Genomic DNA, 18455 nt, shown 5'->3' on the forward strand with positions numbered 1-18455 from the left:
AAGATCCTGACGCGCGCGTTCTTGATAGTGCATGAGAACTTCGCCGGCACGCTGGACGACTACGGCGCGTGAGTTGCTGCTGCCTCCGGTATGTCGTTCGTGGCCGCGACGGCTCGCTCCCGTGCCTCTTGTCCCCATTTCTCGCTCTCAAACTTTCTATCTGGAACCATTCTCGTGTCCTGTCTTGACGGAGGGGATGCACGAGCAGCACAACTTGACCAGAAAAATGCGCCTGCCTGCCGGGGTCATCACGCATGTGTCGCTCTCCGCCATTCACCTGTAAATTCGGCTGCGCCCCTGCAAACGGAAGCGCTCCACCATCACCATGCCACTCATCGCTGCCACTTTCATGGCCCTTGCCTTGTGCTTCGCCCCGGCAGTGGGTGCGGCGGCGACGCTCTCGGCGGGGCGTCCGCTGCGGGGCAACGACACGCTGGTCTCCGCACAGGGCAGGTTCGAGCTCGGCCTCTTCAGCCCGGCCGGCAGCTCCGACGGCAGGTTCTACCTCGGGATCTGGTACAAGGACATCCCCGGCCACACCGTCGTCTGGGTCGGCAACCGCGCGAGCCCTCTGTCCGGCCTTGCCTCCGCCGAGCTCCGGGTGTCCGCCGACGACGGCAACCTCGAGCTCGTCGGTCCCACCGGCGCCTCCGCCTCGCCGGTCGTGGTGTGGTCTTCGAACCTCTCGTCTTCCTTGTCGCCAGGCACGAACAACACGGCGGAGATCCGCGACAACGGCAACCTGGTCCTTGTCGACGGCGCCAACTCCTCCAACGTGCTGTGGCAGAGCTTCGACCACCCCACGGACACGTACCTGCCGGGGGCGCGGCTCGGGGAGAACAAGCTCACCGGCGAGTACCAGGCGCTGACCTCATGGCGGAACGCCCAGGACCCTGCGCCGGGAATGTTCTACGACACGCTGGACCCCAACGGCACCGCTGAGTTCTTCATGCTGTGGAACCGCTCCCGCATGTACTGGCGGGGCGGCGTCTGGACGGGGGGCCGCTGGAAGGGCGACGTCGGGGCGGCGACCGGAAGGGGCACCAACCTCTACAACACGACCTTCGTCGACACGCCGGCGTTCCGGGGCACCACCACCGTGCTCGCCGACGACGCCACCGTCACGCGCCTGGTGCTCGACCTCAACGGGCAGAAGAAGCAGTTCGTCTGGGTGCCGGCGAGCCGGAGCTGGCAGCTGTTCTGGGCGGCGCCCACCGCGCAGTGCGACGCGTACGCGCTCTGCGGCGCGTTCGGCGTCTGCAACCAGAGGAGCCAGCTGCCGTGCCGGTGCCCGCCCGGGTTCGCTCCGTCGTCGGAGAGGGACTGGGCGCTCAGTGACTGGAGCGGCGGGTGCCGCCGGAGCTCGCCGCTCGCGTGCGCGCACAACGGGTCGACGACGGACGGGTTCCTGGCACTGCCGGACGTGAAGCTCCCGGACGAGCCGCTCGCCATGACCGCCGCCCAGAGCAAAGCGGAGTGTGAGTCGGCTTGCCAAAACAACTGTTCGTGCCAGGCCTACGCCTTCTCCGCCGGGGCCGGGGGTTGCTCCGTCTGGCACGGAGACATCCGCAACCTTGAGCAGCTCTTCCCGGACTCCAGCGGCCCCGGGTCAGACTTTTATCTCCGGCTTTCACAAAGAGCATTGCAGGATCTCCATAGCGGACACGGGAAGAAAGGAGGGAGAAAACCATGGCTTGTCTTTGGCATCACGCTGGCCGGCGTAGCAGCATTGGGCGCGTCGGTCGTACTGGCCTGGAGGGTTCTTCTTGCCTGGAGAAGACCGGCTGTGTACATGGAGAACAAGAATGGATCCTCCTTGGCCGTGTACAGCTACGCCGACCTCCGTGCCGCCACCAACAACTTCTCGGAGCGGTTGGGCGGCGGAGGCTTCGGCTCGGTGTACCGCGGGGTTCTGAAGCAGCACAAGGGAGGCAGCACGACCCAAGTCCAAGTGGCGGTGAAGAAGCTGGAGAGTCTTGCGCGACAGGGCGACAAGCAGTTCCGGGCGGAGGTGAGCACGCTGGGGCTCATCCAGCACGTGAACCTCGTCCGGCTCCTCGGGTTCTGCTCGTCGGGCGACGAGAAGATGCTCGTGTACGAGTACATGCCTAGAGGCTCCCTCACCGGCTCCTTTTTCGGCGGCGGTGCATGCCCGAGCTGGCGCGACCGGTACTGTGTCATGCTCGGGGTGGCGAGGGGGCTGACCTACCTGCACGACGGCTGCCGTGAGCGCATCATACACTGCGACATCAAGCCGGAGAACATCCTGCTAGACGAGGACATGTCCCCGAGGATCGCCGACTTCGGAATGGCGAAGCTGGTGGGCAGGGATTTCAGCCGCGCGCTGACGACGATGCGAGGCACCATGGGGTACCTCGCCCCAGAGTGGATCTCCGGGCAGCCAATCAGCGTCAAGGCGGACGTGTACAGCTATGGCATGGTGCTCTTCGAGCTCATCTCGGGACGACGTAACTCCGAGAGGTACGGCGAGCTGGAGGCGACGTTAGGGACTGGGGCGAGGGAGTCCTTGACCTTCTTCCCAGTGTGGGCCGCGCAAAAGGTTGTGGAAGGACAGGTGGGCGCCGTGGCTGACCCGCGGCTGCACGGCGAGGTGATGCCGGAGGAGCTAGAGCGGGCGTGCAGGGTGGCGTGCTGGTGCATCCAAGACGAGGAGGCGCATCGCCCAACCATGGCGCAGGTGGTGCAAGCGCTGGAGGGCGCCATCCACGTCCACGTGCCGCCGGTGCCGCGGGCACTGCAGCGCCTCGTCATGTAATTCACGAGCCACAACGACGCGAAAGCGTTTCCTGTGCCAAGGACGACATGATTAAGTACTCCCTCCGTAAACTAATATAAGAGCGTTTAGATCACTAAAGTAGTGATCTAAATGCTCTTATATTAGTTTACAGAGGGAGTAGTTTGGTGTGGCGGGTCTTTCTTTCGGGGAGTGTCATTTCCTGTTACATTACAGTCGGCTAGAAATAAATTGGATTTCAGTCAGAATTTTCATCCAGTAACAACATGACACACGTTTACGTATGTTTGTTTGACAAAGAAACAACGGAATAATGAATGTGCGTGTGTACTTATGTCACGAAACGAAAGAAGAGACGGAAATCAAAATAGTTTCATTAAAAAACAAGACCGAGTAACAAATGCACTAAACCTGGACGTTTCAGAGATTTAGGGACTGTAAAAAATTCAAAAATCAGTTGGGCACAGCACCACAGCAAATAAGTTATACAGTGACTTCCAAGTAGAAATCATACAAATTACAAAAAGAAAACATTTAAACTCCACCATTTTGCTGCTGTTATTGGTAGTTGTTGGCGTTCGCATAGAAGGTAGAAAGCAGCCAGTACCCACAGCCCAATTTATAACTTTTATTATGTTTGAGATGCTTTGTACTCTCGTTGAATTTTTATAACAGATTGGATATTTTTGAAAAAAAAATCATTTTAATCTCTCAAGCGGTGTTTTTTATTTTGACTTGAACTTTTGTGGCAGGTAGATATACATTTTGTCTGCGCGTTAACTTTTATCGGCAACTTCGCCGCAAAAAAAACAAAGAAATTTTTATCAGCAACTTTTGACTAGTAGACGAAGGTGCCAAGCAAGAATGCTCGGCGAATGTCGTCCTCAAACAACTTTTGTTTGACAAACATCGATGGATACACGGAGAGCAGCCGTTGTGGACACGGCGACCGCCGGTCTCCTCAAACAACCTTTGTTCTGACTAGAGCTACATACCGTAGAGCGCAACGTCCGGTAGCAAGACTTTTCACACACGATAGCAAGACTTTTCGAGACGATTTGGTGATGAGGGAAAGCAGATCAAACTTGAACACTACTCCCTAGTACGTCCCAAAATAATAGTCGCTCCGTTTGCAGATACATCTGTAATCTGTTTGATTGACATATCTATGTTGAAACTCACCCTTTGGATCAATCACATTCTATCCCGAACGTATGCGGCACGAAAGATTGATAGCCGATGATACGTTACTCTTAATTTTCTTTATTTCTAGGATAGGACACCAATAGCATGACACAAACTCTTTTACTAACTCAAGATTACCTAACAGTCTAACCATGGTCAGTTTGTGACTGTACAAGCACAACAGCCAGCGTGAGCTCATCTCATTCATAGCTGGTAGAAAAAAAAGTTATGTTATACTAGTACCTTGTGCCAGGACCCAGGAGGTCACATGCATCAAATAAGTCTCTGTCCACACGTCTAAAAAGATTGCCGTCCTTAAATAATACTCCCTCCGATTCACAACTACTCCCTCCGTCTCATAATGTAAAATCATTTTTCAAGCTATGTTAGCTTGAAAAAATATCTTATATTGTGGGAGGGAGGCGGTATAAGACGTTCTAATTTAAATCAGATGTATCGGATGTTCCAACATTTTTCTGAATCGAATTTATATAGACATTTTCTAGTGCTTTTATTCACTCATTTCAATCTGCATGTGGTTCATACTAAGATATCCAAAACATCTTATATTTGTAAATGGAGGGAGTACGTCTGACGCGCCTGTGATACATGCCAAGTCTGAATCTTGACGCCAGTGAAGCTGTCGATAGTCATGCCCAATTGTCGCCGTGTGCAGCCACACATTTCTCCAGATACGCCTGGTATGTTCTCCTCAAACACCATGCATGCTCGGCGAATTCAGCTAGGTAGGAACTGAAATTTCATATGGCGACCACAAGCCTGCAACAAAGCAGACTGTCAGGAACCAAACAAAACCCCAAGGCAGCCAGCACAAAGTTCTGCATTGAAGCAGTTTCCACCCGTCCAATAGAATGCAATGGAAGGAGATGACAACAATTAGCAACCAAGAAATTTGAAGATGCAGGGAAGCAATGCTGTGTGGCCACGAATTCCACAAGTATAACCAAATTTTCAATCAAAATACCAGTAGCGTGTGCTTCAGTGCCGTCGCGGTGCAGATATTGCTCCCACGATCACGAGAGATCATCAGGCGAATATGTGGAACAGCTTTCCAGCTCTCACCAAGGGCAGGTTTTGGAGCTCCATTCCCGGCGACCATATGATTCGTTACCTAGAGTAACACAAAATGGATGGTTGGTTGATCGATAGATATGGTAACTGCATTGTATTTGTTTCACATCTGACCAAAATTTAAAAATTCTAACATCTAAGCCTAATAATCCGTGAATGCTTGCAGGAAGTCGACTGAGAAAATTAGAAGTGCAAGGCTTTCTTCTTTGATAAGATACAATTACAGGATTTTTTACTGTTCTCTCTAACGAGTATGGCTCTCACTGGGGACATGAAACCTGACAGACAGGCAAATTCAGGGACTACAGCTTAATATAAAACTGGATATGTACATGACAAATACACCCTACTCAGCAGTTCACCCACAAACTACCCTCTGATAAAGTAAACAGGAACAAATTGACAGATGGGATCAAACTTCTCCAAATGCACAGCATAAAGATGAATGACTACCAATCCAAATGAATGAGTGCCAATCAAGTTCGAGCAAGCAGAATTACCAGAACAGATAGATTGTGCTTATGTGCCAACTTCTTAAGAATCATCGCCACTGATATCATCATCGACCGCCCTGTTGAGTTTAATACAGGTTCACAGAAAAGAACATCATTTATTTTAGTTCAGGCTACACTTCAAAGAAGTAATGATGCCCTCTCAGCAAGCAATCATGTCATCAAATAATGTTTTTAGGAACTCAAATTATTGACAAAGACACAGTGCACTATTATCAATGTCAGGCTGCATATTTGTGAATCAGTTGGGCTGTGTTGTTTAAGTTACTGATTGTAAACAATCTATCTTGCACAATCTGATCACTACACCAATTTTCTACATTTCGCAACTCAAGAAATTGTATATGTTATGTCTCTCTTGGGACATTGACCCTTAAGGCGTGAGTTAGTTCTAGTATAACTACTAAAGTGCTAAACTGCATCATATAACGTACAAAAAGAATAATCAATCAGACAAGGCTATGCAAGAACCTTGTGAATTCTTCCCGCCGATAATGGGAGCAAGTAGAGATGATACCGAGTCAATGATAAGCAGGCATATCCTGTTACTGCCATTAGTTACCTATTAAGCTTGTGACATGTGAGAAAAGAGTTTAGGATAATAAAAAGGGAGATTGAAGACAATCCTATATCCCTTCATACTAACCTTTCCATTCAATGAGACTTCAAGTCGATCTAGTACTTCAAACAAAGCAAATATATCAAATACAGACTCACAAATGATACTGCTCATGACCCTCTTAAGCCTCACATCCTTTGGCTGCATGTTGGAAATCGGGTGCTTAGAAATCACATGGTCAAAAAGTTTTAGGGTAATCTAATGATTGCCAAAGCAAATGCCATTCTAGTTATACCACAAGAATGTCAAAAAGATATGATAATCCCCTGAAGAGTGAAGACAATAGGTAGGAGCAGGGCAGGAACATAGATCCCTGGTTTATTACTAACCTCTTTGATCAAAGAGATGGGTAGTTCATCAAGAATGTGAGCAATTCGGCTAGGGGAGAATGAATTACTAGTATCCAAGTAGAGAACAAGACCCATATGCCTGGCTGCAACATGTGCAGCAGAATATAGACAGACCTGCAGTTGATGTGCATAAGTACATAGAGTAAATAACAGCTTCTGCATTATGAGTAACTCTGCAGTTTTTCGACGGCGCAATGTTCACAGGTAAGCACATTAGCCATCTTGGAGTTGAGAAAGATCAATCGTGTTTTCACCTGTGTTTTACCAGAAGATGACTGGCCGGTTATTTCTGTCAACTGGCCTTTGCACAGCCCACCTCCAAGAAGCGTATCGATGCTGCGAATTCAGGACATGACAAATTACAATATATTCTACTACTTGCTAAGACAGTGTAATTTTCTGCATGATGATGGGGAGGTTCTCTCGACAGAGATCGGCAGGTTCATGACACGAGGCATCAATTGACAGGGAACCAAATGATTACATTCGAGATAGGAGTACCCTTCAAGTCCGGTAGGGAGGAAATGTTTTCCTTCTGCCGCGTCTTTGAGCAGCTGCATCCCATCCGACCATAGTATGCACCGATCTTCAGCATGAGGTTGCTCTTCATTCATGTCCTGTATCATCTCACGGGCATAAACACAGTTGTATCACAAGTCGATCTTGGCTGAAGATTTGAAATGTTCAATGCATCAGTTATCTGTTTAGAGATGGAAATTACCATTGGGGCTCTCCCTTCCTGTCCAAAGCGGAGCAGTAGGCAAGCAGTGCAGCAGGCCAACGACTCCTCCTCCTACTCCTCCTCCTTGTGTCTCTCTCGGCGTCGGAGCTCGGGTTCTGAGGTGCAGGCGGCAACCACTAGCCGACGGGGGCCAGAGGGTGCCGGGGAGCACTGCCGGCGTGCCGCGCCGTCGCAGGCGGGGGAGGCAGAGAGGGGAACAGGCAGTGGCGGGGCAGCAGTACGGAATGGGGCGCGGATCGCGCGTCGTAGCTTGGAGGCGGGGGTGACGTGAGGGGAGCGGGAGGAGGGCGGCGGGCCTTCGGTCCAATGGCGGCGGGGCGCGGCAGAGGCGGCGGCCGGCGGGGGCGGGGCAGGGGACGCACGGGGACGGGACGGAATGGGATCGAAACATGGAGCGCCTGCCTCTGTCGGCTTAGTGGGCCTCCCAGTGCGTGCCTTAGTGGGCTGTTCTAGTTGGGCTGGAACCCGGGCCGTTTTTATCATTGGACTACTCGCCTTGATATCTTCCAAACCATTATGTTGATAGGTTTCGACAAACCCTATGATACTCATGGGTATCCAATCCACGCCTTCAACCCAAACCTGGCCATGCTTTTGCCAAAATAAAAACCTGACCATGCTGGCGGATGCGTGTGGACACGCAAATCTTTACCTAATAACTAGACAATTCCCCGTGCGTTGTAACGGGAAGTACAAACATTCTAGTAGTTAGCTTGTGACTGCACGTCTATTATTATATTGATGCGCTAAAATCTCAGCAAGTTTTTTTGTATGCAATCATCATGATTTACTTGTCATTTTATTGTTAAGCACTTATTTGGTACTCCCTCCGTAAACTAATATAAGAGCGTTTAGATCACTATTTTAGTGTTCTAAACACTTTTATATTAGTTTACAGAGGGAGTAAGAATTTAATGACTTACCAAATAAAATATGTTTTTATTTTAGCAAGTTAATAAAATATGAGGCAATTGATTTTATTTTAGGGACAATGGATGGAAGAAAAATTAGGGATGGGAGGAAAAAATCAAAGAAGAGAAGGAAAGAGTTGGTGGTATATAAGCAAGGTAGGACAAAAGAGAGGTGAAATGGGAACCTTGCATCCTTTTTAAGTAGTAGAGATAAAGCAAATTGGGTTTTTTTCGTCCGTCATGATATTTTTCAGAAAAGTCCCTCTATTTTAGAGAATTTAACCCACGGTCCTGTTTTAAGTTAAACAAATTGTTATTTTCGTATTTTACACAAAAGTCTCTGTCTTTTCTTGAAATCAACCGCCGACGGATTTAAGTCACACCCGAACCATTATTTTACATTTTTCGAAAAAAATAATGTTTTACGTAATTAATCCGCGTATCATATTTAAGTCAAGAAAATGCTTTTTAAAATCATCCATATCTTTTAAACCGTAACTCCGATTTGAACATGTTATATATGAAATTTGATTATAAAAATATGTAGAATATGAATATGAGATTATTTTTACCTATTAAATATTTTCAAATATTATTTTGGAATATATTTGAGGCAAACAAATGATTTTCTAAATTATCTGTATCTTTTAAACCGTAACTTCGATTTTAACATATTATATATGAAATTTTATTAGAAAAATGTGTGAAATCTAAATATGATGTTAATTTTACCTATTAAATATTTTTAAAATATTGTTATGGAAGCAAACTTATAATTTATAACGCAAGATCTGTTTTTTTTATACCGGCGGCGATCCGGATTGCAAATAAACACCCCACTATAACCATATAGGGGAAAAAATATCGATAACTACACACATGCATACCTCTGAAAAATGTCGCAGGGGAAAATAACAGATTTCTCATCGCGAGAGTGAGAAAAAGCGAGAGAGAGAGAGAGACGCCTTAGGATTAACCATATTCAACACACGTTTTTTGTTGTTTAGTGTGAACACCGAGGCCATCGCCGGCGAGGGTTAGAAGGAGGATAAGCGGCAACACAAATATGATGCCTCCAAAAATAAAGAAGATGGACCTATTGTGGTCTTAAGTGATGGTTGTTGAGTTAAGAGCGTGTGTTATGTTTCTCTACCATTGCAACGCACGGGCTCTTTTGCTAGTATAATAAAATCCTGATGCAACACAACCCATGTCGGCCTTTTTATAAAAGAAAGAAGTGTACAAATCACCCCAAAATCCAATCTTTGGAGTACATACCCCCTTAACTCAAAACCAGGACAAATCACATCTTCAAATTACTAAAACCAGGTTAATAGCATCCTTTAGTGGTTTCAATCAAATCTTGAGCGGTTTTGTCAAGGCAAAAAAACTTTGAGTGGGTCCCATTAGCCAGTTGCTTCTCTCTTCTTTCTTTCCTTTTCCCCTCGCCTCCAGAAATGCTCTTCCATTCGCTAGGGCTCGGTCGCCATCGCCGTCCGCCATCGTATGCTACTTGCCTGTCTCCGAACAAAACAATGTGTCCAGGTGCGTGCGCCTCCATCTCCGCTGCTCCTCTGCTCTGTTTCTGGTGTTGTTCGTCGGTAGAATCGCGAGCGCTGGTGCACGATCGTGTGCACCGCAGAGGTGTGGTTTTGGGTGAGGGGAATGGGGTGTGCAAAATTCTGCCCATTCCACAGTCAGCCTCCTCACATGAAACTGTAGCTTGCCTACTAATCTTTCAGTGCATACTAATGTCCAAAAAAATACTTGCTCCTACAGACTCGAGGCTACTTGCCCCTGCATACTAATTTTTTAGAGGTAAATACACCACAGGTCTTAGAACTTGCGCACGGCGATCACTTTGGTGCATAAAGTTGCAAAATACGTGTTTGTGGTCACTAACTTGTGAGGCCGTTTAAATACAGTCACTATCACCATACGCATGCGTATCCGTCAAAGCCGGCGTGGCACGGGTCCATTGTCAGCCACTATAAATGTTCTTGTATGATAGATTTGTAGAAAAGCCTTCAGTTCTTTTTTTATTTACACACATAGGATGCCCCTCATCTCAGATAAAAAAAGAATAGTGGGGCGGTGGGTTTCGGTCCCATGATGTACTGCTGTGTGGCTCGCTTAGACAACCACCACGTCAAGAGTACCTAATGTTTGATTAGCACGAGTACCTTATATATCCTATCATCGCGGATCGAAAAAAATTAATGAAGAAATCTACTCCCTCCGTCTTATAATATAAGAAGGGAGTATCTAATATAAGAAATCTACTTCCTCCCTCCCATAATATAAAAAGGGTGTAATGTTAAAAACGTTCTTATATTATGGGACAAAGGAAGTATCTAATAACCATACAATGTGCAACCGGCTGGTTCGAACCTGAGACATGACGATTCACTCGCTAATAAGCTAACAACCAGGCAACTGCGACATGTGATGTAGTTTGGGGACAAATGTTTTTATCACTCTTGTTCTATGCAAGTACGTGACATTTTTAAAAAATGTTTGTGTAATTCAAAATATTTTCATGCATTCAAAAAACAACATGAACAGTTTTTTGAACTATGCGAACATTATTGTACATTGTGTAAACTACACGAATATATATATATTTATTTTGAAATGTGTCAACAATATTTTAAATGCAATGTACATTTTTTCATTTACACAAATATTTGTTTACAGTGTTTAAATTTTTTTATAAATGTCATGTAGTTTTTTTTAACGCATTTACATATTTTGAATTGCACAAATAATCTTTTATAAAGTTTAAACATTCTTTTATAATAAATAAATATTTAGTTGATATAATTTAAATATTATCCTGTGCATATTTTTTACTCATGACTTATATTCAACAAAATTATAATTTAAATATTAGACATAATTAAATATTCATACCAACAGATTAGATTTTAAATTATGAATATTGTAAACTATACAAACATTGAACTATACAAAATGTGCGTATAATTATAGAAATGTTTGTATAATTAAAATACTTTATGAATTTAATTTTGAAAAGTATTAGTACTATAAATATACAAACATTTTTATTATTAATAAATATTATTTGAAAATGATACATGAACAACTTTTTATGATCCACGGCTTTCTAAAATAAAACGAATAGGTGTAACGATAAAGAACTTTTTTAATTATGAGACCTGGTCGTCGTACATTTTTAGATAAATTATCGCTCCTCCTGATAGGTAGGTCCCATCAGCAGTGAACTATTTTTGCACAAAAAAGAAAAAGAAAAAGGGGTTTTGTGCAATAACACGTCTATGTGTCATTGACAGCGGGCCCGTGCCATGCTGGGTTGACGGATACACTCACGTACGGGGAGAGTGTCTGTATTTGAACGGTCTCGCAGTTTCGTGACCACAAACATGTATTTTGCAACTTTGTGCACCAAAGTGATCGCCGTGTGCAAGTTCTAAGACCTCTGGTGTATTTACCTCAATTTTTTAGTAGTACAACCACAAAACCGGGACAAAGATTTTTCAGTGCATACTTGCTCCTACAGACTGGAGGCTAATAGCATAACAAGTGCAAGAAAAAATACCAGCACTTTGCCGCAGTTGTAGTCTCCCTAGGTTCTTCGGGCTCCATGAGATCCATCTCGGGGCTTTCATGTCACAGCGGCAAAACTGCGGCGGCTCTTACTCTATTGGGCCATGTCGGTACGGAACCGGCGACTACGATGGCGCCTGCGTGCCCTTGCTTCCGCTGGTCGACACCCGACTTGTGGAGGAGATCCTTGAAGACACCATTGCTTGGTTGACGGTGAAAGGCGAGAGGCGAGGCGGGGCGGGGCGCCGGCGACTGGCAAGGCGGGGCGGGGCGAGAGGCGAGGCGGGGCGGGGCGCTGGTGAAAGGCTTGAGGAGGGGCGAGGTGGGGATTTTCTCTGCATGAGAGACAAAGGGGAACAGAGGACAGAGGAGAAGCAAGGGGACAACTGGCTAATGGGACCCACTCAAAGTTTGTTTTTTGCCCTGTAAGCATCTAATCGGCATTAGGGGAGACAAAAGCCGCTTAAGATTTGATTGAACCCACTAAAGCATGCTATTAACCCGGTTTTAGTAATTTGAGGGTGTGATTTGTCCTGGTTTTGAGTCCAGGGGGTATGTATCCCGAAGATTGGATTTTGGGGAGATTTGTATATATACTTATTTCTTTCTTTATAAAATAGTTGTGTCGTGCCGGCCGAAGGCCTTGGCTCCGGTATCAGCCTGGCATGTGACCAAAAAAGGCCGGCACGGCCTGGCATGCCTTTGGGTCGGCCTTCATTCATTTTCGGCCTTCAGCTCCATTTTGACATTCTGTCTCTTCTACCTTTTAAGAATTCAGGAAATCCAAAAATTAAGAAAATGTAGAAAAAAAATAAAAAATAAGAAATACACCAATATAACAAATAAGAAAAAATACAGAAAATGTAAAAGAGACAAAGTGTCATATGGATAAACATAGCTCTTTTGTAAAAACATTTTAGTTAAACTCCCCTTGAAGATGAACCCGATAAGAAAAAAGAGTACAAAGCTACTTTTTTTAGGGGAAAACCAAGCTTTATTTATCAAAGTCCACAGAAGGTGGGATACATCTTTGGTTGTGGGATTGACCAAACCAAACGTTGTGTCCCAGACCAAGAGTAAGAGAATGCCTGGCTAGACTATGAGCTTCTAAATTTACTCTACGACTCTCGAATTTAAAAATACAATTAAAAGGAGCTGACTGCAGTTTGATTTCTCCATGGCGGGCCGGCCTTCGACCCGGCCTTTTTATCCAGGTGTTGTGTCGGGCCAGAAATTCGTGCCTGTGGGCCGGGCCATTTAGCCAGGTTTCTTCCACCTCGTGGATTCTTCCCGGAGCAAAGACAAACGTTACTCCGGTCTCCCTCTCGGGCCGACCCTCCTCCCTCTCACGAAAAAGGTGGACGCGGCGGCGACGACACCGGCGCCGGCGGGGAGAGGGACGGCGCAACCGGAGGAGGCGGTAGTGGCGTCCCCCCTCCTCCCATTCCCCCTCCCACTGTCCAACCGGCGGCACAGCATCCAACAACAGCGGCCTGAGCTCGGCGGTGACAAGGAGTGGCGACCGCAACGACCCCGTCGCCGGCGTGCTTCTCCCCCGACGCTGGACTGGTCAGTCCCCGCTGCTCCCCCTCTTCTTCATTCCCCCCGCTTGCCCTCTTAATTTCTATTCTCTTTGGTTCATTAATTTGTAGGATTCTTGGTCTGGTTCTTGGATAATTTCTAGGGTTCTTGGTCTGGTGCCAAGATTAGTCATATATGTTAATGCAAATTACCTCATATGGCTGTCAAATCCCTGTTCTAGGATCTGAGCTCTCTCTTCTCTCTGAATTCAACTAAGGCATGAGGGCCAAGGGGGGAGATAGCTATCAGATCCATGTCTTAGTAGTGGTAAACAATTGTGTAGGTTTACTTATCAATTGTTTTGACTCTGAGCTTGAACTACAGGGTTGCAATGTTTTGGCATCTACACTTGTAAAAAAAAAATCAGCAGGAGAATGAAGATTATATAAAAAAATGTCATAGTAGTGGTAAACAAGCATATAATCCCTCCCACGTAGTAACAATAAATTTATTGAGGGGATGGTTAAGCAATGCTAGAAAAATATTCCATGATGAAATTGAAGTTACACAAACTTATGGAGGCGAGGCTGTATCTTTTTTTGAGAAACAGCACAAGAAAAACAGTTTCAGTTCTTTTTGTAGCAATGACAAACATCCTGATGATTTTGTTGGTCATGATTCATAACCAAATAATTCTGCAGCTACCTATAGCGCTGCCGACGCAGTCACATGTTAAGCTAGCTTAAAGCAGAGGGACACTTGAGCTTGCACTAGATTGTGGTAACATGCCAAGCTAGCTTAAACCAGAGACACTTGAGTTTGTGCTAAATTAATGTATGTAGCAGTTTAATTTAAACTACCTGACGCATGCAACCATCAGTATTCTACAATCTACATATGCTTGTGCGGTTGTGTTTGTGCCCATACAACTGAAGATCTGAAATCTTTTTTGTTTAAAGTACCAGCCAATTTTCTACAACTGGTTATTAGGTGTTTCAACGCCCAGCTATTTGTCCCTATGTCATATTATAGGTTATGCATTTCTGAAATCTTTTGTCATTTGGTTCAGGAAATGATCTTGTCTTTGTCAATGGCTCACTGCAGAAAAGAAAAAACTTCTTCTTGCATTTATCACTGCTAAGAAAGATACACTGGAAAAGGCTCTCCCTATATTATGCTTTCTTCCGTTTATCAACAACGGAAAAGATAGGATTGAAGTGCCCTTAGTTTCAGTTGTAGAATCAGTCAAAATATGGCTCTTTGTGTTTGAATGTAGACATATATCCTTTTCTTTGTGTGAGATGACAAATACATCTTTTTCCTTGTGTGAGATGACAGATATGCTTCTTCATGTTAAAAACACCACCTTCCTCTTGGCAATATATTTTTCCACTGATGCTTGGATAGATCGACTTGGTACCTGTCACCAAGTTCTGTTTCTCTGATGTATATTTTGTCATTATTTCTCTACTGACTTGATTGTTGATTGCAAAAGGAAAGACTGCTATTATATACATTCTTTCTTTGTTCATGTATACATTCTTCTGTGCACTAATTGCCCTTCATTGGCAATATAGTTCATCAATCATCACGGAAGTGCAGCAATCAATACAGATGGACCATATCCAACGCAGATGATGCATCTTTGCCAGATGATAGAAATTTGTATTTGCTTCATCTGCGTTGGTCATGGTCCACGTCTTATTGTAAATTTGCTGGCTGTACTAGCCAGAAAAATTTACACAAAGTTCCATTCTTCACGAGGTTGAAGGATGGAAACATATAAGTTGTTAGTGTACATTCATTTGATACTCAGATTTGTCATGTTCAGTACATTCCTCCCTCCTAGTCATCAGTCTATACTTGCTATTTCCACGTCCATTATGGCACTTGTTATTTTCTGTAGCCCCCAAGACAACAAGGAATTTCAAATGCATATATAAAAGAAAATGTATTGTAAACATGTCCAACATAAACTTAGAAGCGAAAATTCTTATCCTTAGCTCATGCTTTACTATTATGTTCTATGTAGGCAAATCCACAGTTATAGCTAGTATCAACAATGTCAGTTCCTGGTAAGGATAGCAATATGCAGCAGCTAGTCCCAATGGCACCACTGGCAAGGGTTTCTGGTGGTGAACTAGTGGCGAAGGCTTCTGTTGGTGACAGTGGAAAGCAGCTGGTGCTGCTGGAGGGTGGAGGAAAGAGCTCGGGAGGGGTCAAGCTACGGGAGGATGAGGAGGACCTAGAGGTGAAGCTAAGGCGCATCATGGAGAATGTCCCCGTCCGTGTCAGCAACACCTCTGGGTCCTCCGCTGGTTCTGGCTCTGGCGACTTCCACCAGGTACTCTTTCTCTCTCCCACCCTCTCACAAGTGGAGAATTCAGCTAAAATGAGTGTCAAATTGAACCAATTTTTTTATCTTTTCCTTATTATGCAGATGGGACTCACATATAACTCTACATTATGGCTATGATGAGATTTATTTGTCAATTAGCACTTGAGTAGATGGTTGTAATGTTTTGGTGCAGTTGCCATTTTATTTAATTTTGTCTAAAAAGGAAATTTTGGGTCTATTGTTCATCTGAACATGAATGATTGATTCTCAATGGTTGCAATGTTATGGTGAAGTTACCATTTTATTGAATTTTGTCTTAAAGGAAATTTCGAGTCTATGGTTCATTTGAACATGAATTATTGATTCTAAATACTCCCTCCGTTTCTAAATATAAGACCTTTTAGAAATTTCAATATGGACTACATACGGATGTATATAGACCATTTTAGAGTGTAGATTCACTCATTTTGCTCCGTATGTTGTTTGTATTGGAATATCTAAAAAAGCTTATATTTAGGAACGGAGGGAGTAGTTCTTTGGTGTCTATATAAGAAAAGGCATGGTCCTTGCGTGCAAAAATGCATGTACACAAGACCTTTTACTTGTTGATGTTCTTAAGAGTACTGACAGTATTGAAAGCACTTGACTAAATTTTGTGTCTGTTGTTATGCAGTTGACTACCAAAATCACAATATGTTTCAAATTTGCTCGATTCTTGAATATCTAGAATACAAGTTGGTGTGGATTTTAAGGTAACATCACTGAATATGAAAAATAAAATTAATATGTTTTGCTGCATCACTTAATCAATGGGAGTTATAAGGCTGACGAATGACCACAGTTTGATAAAAGGTGAATATCTATTAAGTTATGATGTGATATAAGAGAAGGGGTCAGATAAAAGATCTTTGTATTTGTGGCTTAGGTGCGATCATAGGCATTAGCGCATGATAATCAGAAGTTCCAGTGGCTTATGAGTGCTGAAATAGAACAGAGGCCAGAATTGCTACCAGCTTACCAGGAGAAGATTTGGTGTTTTGCTACTCACAACTCTTCATTTGAGTTATTATTATAAAATGAAGTGCTTCTGTTGACTTGTAGGTACAATTCTAGTTTAACTTTAAAACTGCTATTGGCTTGTGTGTGGGTTCAGATTGATGCATACAATCACTGTCAGATAACGGTTGTCACTATAGTAGTGGAGATTATCTTCTGAGACTGTACACAAGTTCATTCAAATTCTGTTCTCTTTGAGACTCGTGATAATAATAAACTCTAAGACATATTTTGTTCGTCATGTTTGTTCACCAGAATTCTTATCTCACATCCTTGTTTCGGGTAACATCGCAGCAGCTGAAAATCATGATATATGTATTTGATTCCTCCTGTTCCAGCATTCACAGAGCTAGAGAATTTGTTTTCTTGATGTGTTCTCAACCATCTTATTTACTGATCTTTTTTCTGTACAAATCTAGCTCCAGATTTCTCAAGTTTCATGACATGAATAGTTTTGAGAACTTGAATGGAAATGCATTCATTGGTAATTAGTGATCTGATGGTTTAACTGTAAGCACTCTTGTTTTGACAGTATCGGCAAATGAGGAGAAGGGAGCAGGACCGAATAACGAGGATGGAGCGTGATTACGAAAAGAGGAAACAGGTGGCTGAGTTCAATCTGCAGAGGGAGGAGAGACTAAGAGCAGCCGAGGAGCGTACAGCCAAGAAGCGCCTGAAACGCCAAAAAAAGCAGCAGCGTAAGAAAGAAAAGCGGGCCAAACCAAACGGTGGTGGCGAGGAAGAACCCAATAGCAGAGTACCTAACCGGGTGGAGGAGTCCTCAGACGATGACGAGGGTTCGGATTACGAGGGTGACGACAAGTTTAAGCAGTGCACATGAAGTTGATGTCAGTCATTCCTGGATATTGTTTTTCACCTGTAGAGATTCTGGATGGTGTGGAAGACTGTCAGTCACTCCATGGTTTGGCTGTGGGCATGAACTAACACATCGCATGTAGTAATATAGACTCGGAAACATGCTAGATTGGGGCATTGGGCACTCTGTTAGTTTTCTGGAAACGCTTGTCTGCTGTAAGATGAACAATCGGATGCCAGTGGGCATTCTATTGGACGGTACATGGGGATGGGGCATTGGCTTCTTGTTATCAATTACTCCCTTCTTCCGGAAAAGCTTGTTGCGGTGGCAATTTTGCAATTTAATCCTTGAACACAACCTGCACTCCACTTTTTTCTTCAAAATACTAAACATAATTAACTATACAGTTAACAATTTTGGTAATTTTACAATTTAGTCCTTGTTGTACCCATCTTAGAATTAGTGCAAGCCAGCAGGCTTAACTTTGAGGTTCTTTTCGAATGAGCTTCCAAAAAAGAAGGAATTCCTTATTAATATGAGTAGTCTACCGTTCCTATTAAGTCAGGCTCTCACAGCGTTCTACTGCAATGCTGAATTTGTTCACTCTTCAGTTGCAACTCAATTTATTCACTGCAATGCTGCATTCTACTGCCTCTGTGCTTAATTCAGTGTTAAATTTGTTCACTGAATTGGCAATAGAGTACTGAATAAAATTTGTTCAGTTAAAATGGTTTCATAAAATGGTCATTTTGAAATACTCCTAGTAGTTGCACAAGCAGTACTTGCTGTTCAGGAAATGATTCAGCAGTGATCAAACCTCACAAGGAAATGATTCATTTGGTCAAACCTACAAGGAAATGATTCAGCAACGATCCTTATAAGGAAATGAATCAGCAATGATCCTTACAAGGAGTAGTTCATTTGGTCAAAAATACAAGTCTAATCTGCACTAGAAATCCTGTCGGCTGT

The 18455-nt window shown here is 44.3% G+C and overlaps 3 protein-coding genes across 3 annotated transcripts; 2 read left to right on the forward strand and 1 right to left on the reverse strand.

Moving 5' to 3' along the window:
- Window positions 1-235: 235 nt before the first annotated feature.
- LOC119332283 (G-type lectin S-receptor-like serine/threonine-protein kinase At2g19130) lies at window positions 236-2825 on the forward strand. The gene has a single exon (XM_037605463.1). It carries the CDS (start codon window positions 326-328, stop codon window positions 2774-2776), a length of 2451 nt encoding a protein of 816 aa, XP_037461360.1. The 5' UTR covers window positions 236-325; the 3' UTR covers window positions 2777-2825.
- Window positions 2826-4263: 1438 nt separating this feature from the next.
- LOC119330646 (DNA repair protein RAD51 homolog 4-like) lies at window positions 4264-7592 on the reverse strand. The gene is made up of 9 exons (XM_037603764.1): window positions 7235-7592; window positions 7015-7130; window positions 6768-6849; window positions 6493-6627; window positions 6191-6304; window positions 6016-6106; window positions 5533-5603; window positions 4926-5072; window positions 4264-4720 (listed from the first exon to the last, which is right to left on the reverse strand). The coding sequence occupies exons 1-9, from the start codon at window positions 7235-7237 to the stop codon at window positions 4679-4681; spliced, it is 801 nt and encodes a 266-aa protein (XP_037459661.1). The 5' UTR covers window positions 7238-7592; the 3' UTR covers window positions 4264-4678.
- A 5464-nt stretch (window positions 7593-13056) lies between these two features.
- LOC119331638 (PRKR-interacting protein 1-like) lies at window positions 13057-17782 on the forward strand. The gene is made up of 3 exons (XM_037604798.1): window positions 13057-13323; window positions 15308-15619; window positions 17202-17782. Exons 2-3 carry the CDS (start codon window positions 15338-15340, stop codon window positions 17508-17510), a joined length of 591 nt encoding a protein of 196 aa, XP_037460695.1. The 5' UTR covers window positions 13057-13323; window positions 15308-15337; the 3' UTR covers window positions 17511-17782.
- Window positions 17783-18455: the final 673 nt, after the last annotated feature.

This window comes from Triticum dicoccoides, chromosome 7A, assembly GCF_002162155.2.
Source record: "Triticum dicoccoides isolate Atlit2015 ecotype Zavitan chromosome 7A, WEW_v2.0, whole genome shotgun sequence".
NCBI lineage: Eukaryota > Viridiplantae > Streptophyta > Magnoliopsida > Poales > Poaceae > Triticum > Triticum dicoccoides.

Coding starts and splice junctions, on each gene's coding strand:
- LOC119330646 (XM_037603764.1), bottom strand. Junction 6,305..6,492: donor CCATCTCTTTGATCAAAGAG/GTTAGTAATAAA, acceptor TCCAACATGCAG/CCAAAGGATGTGAGGCTTAA. Junction 5,073..5,532: donor AGCACAATCTATCTGTTCTG/GTAATTCTGCTT, acceptor GTGTTACTCTAG/GTAACGAATCATATGGTCGC.
- LOC119332283 (XM_037605463.1), top strand. CDS start 326: ATGCCACTCATCGCTGCCACTTTCATGGCCCTTGCCTTGTGCTTCGCC.
- LOC119331638 (XM_037604798.1), top strand. CDS start 15,338: ATGTCAGTTCCTGGTAAGGATAGCAATATGCAGCAGCTAGTCCCAATG. Junction 15,620..17,201: donor GCTCTGGCGACTTCCACCAG/GTACTCTTTCTC, acceptor TTGTTTTGACAG/TATCGGCAAATGAGGAGAAG.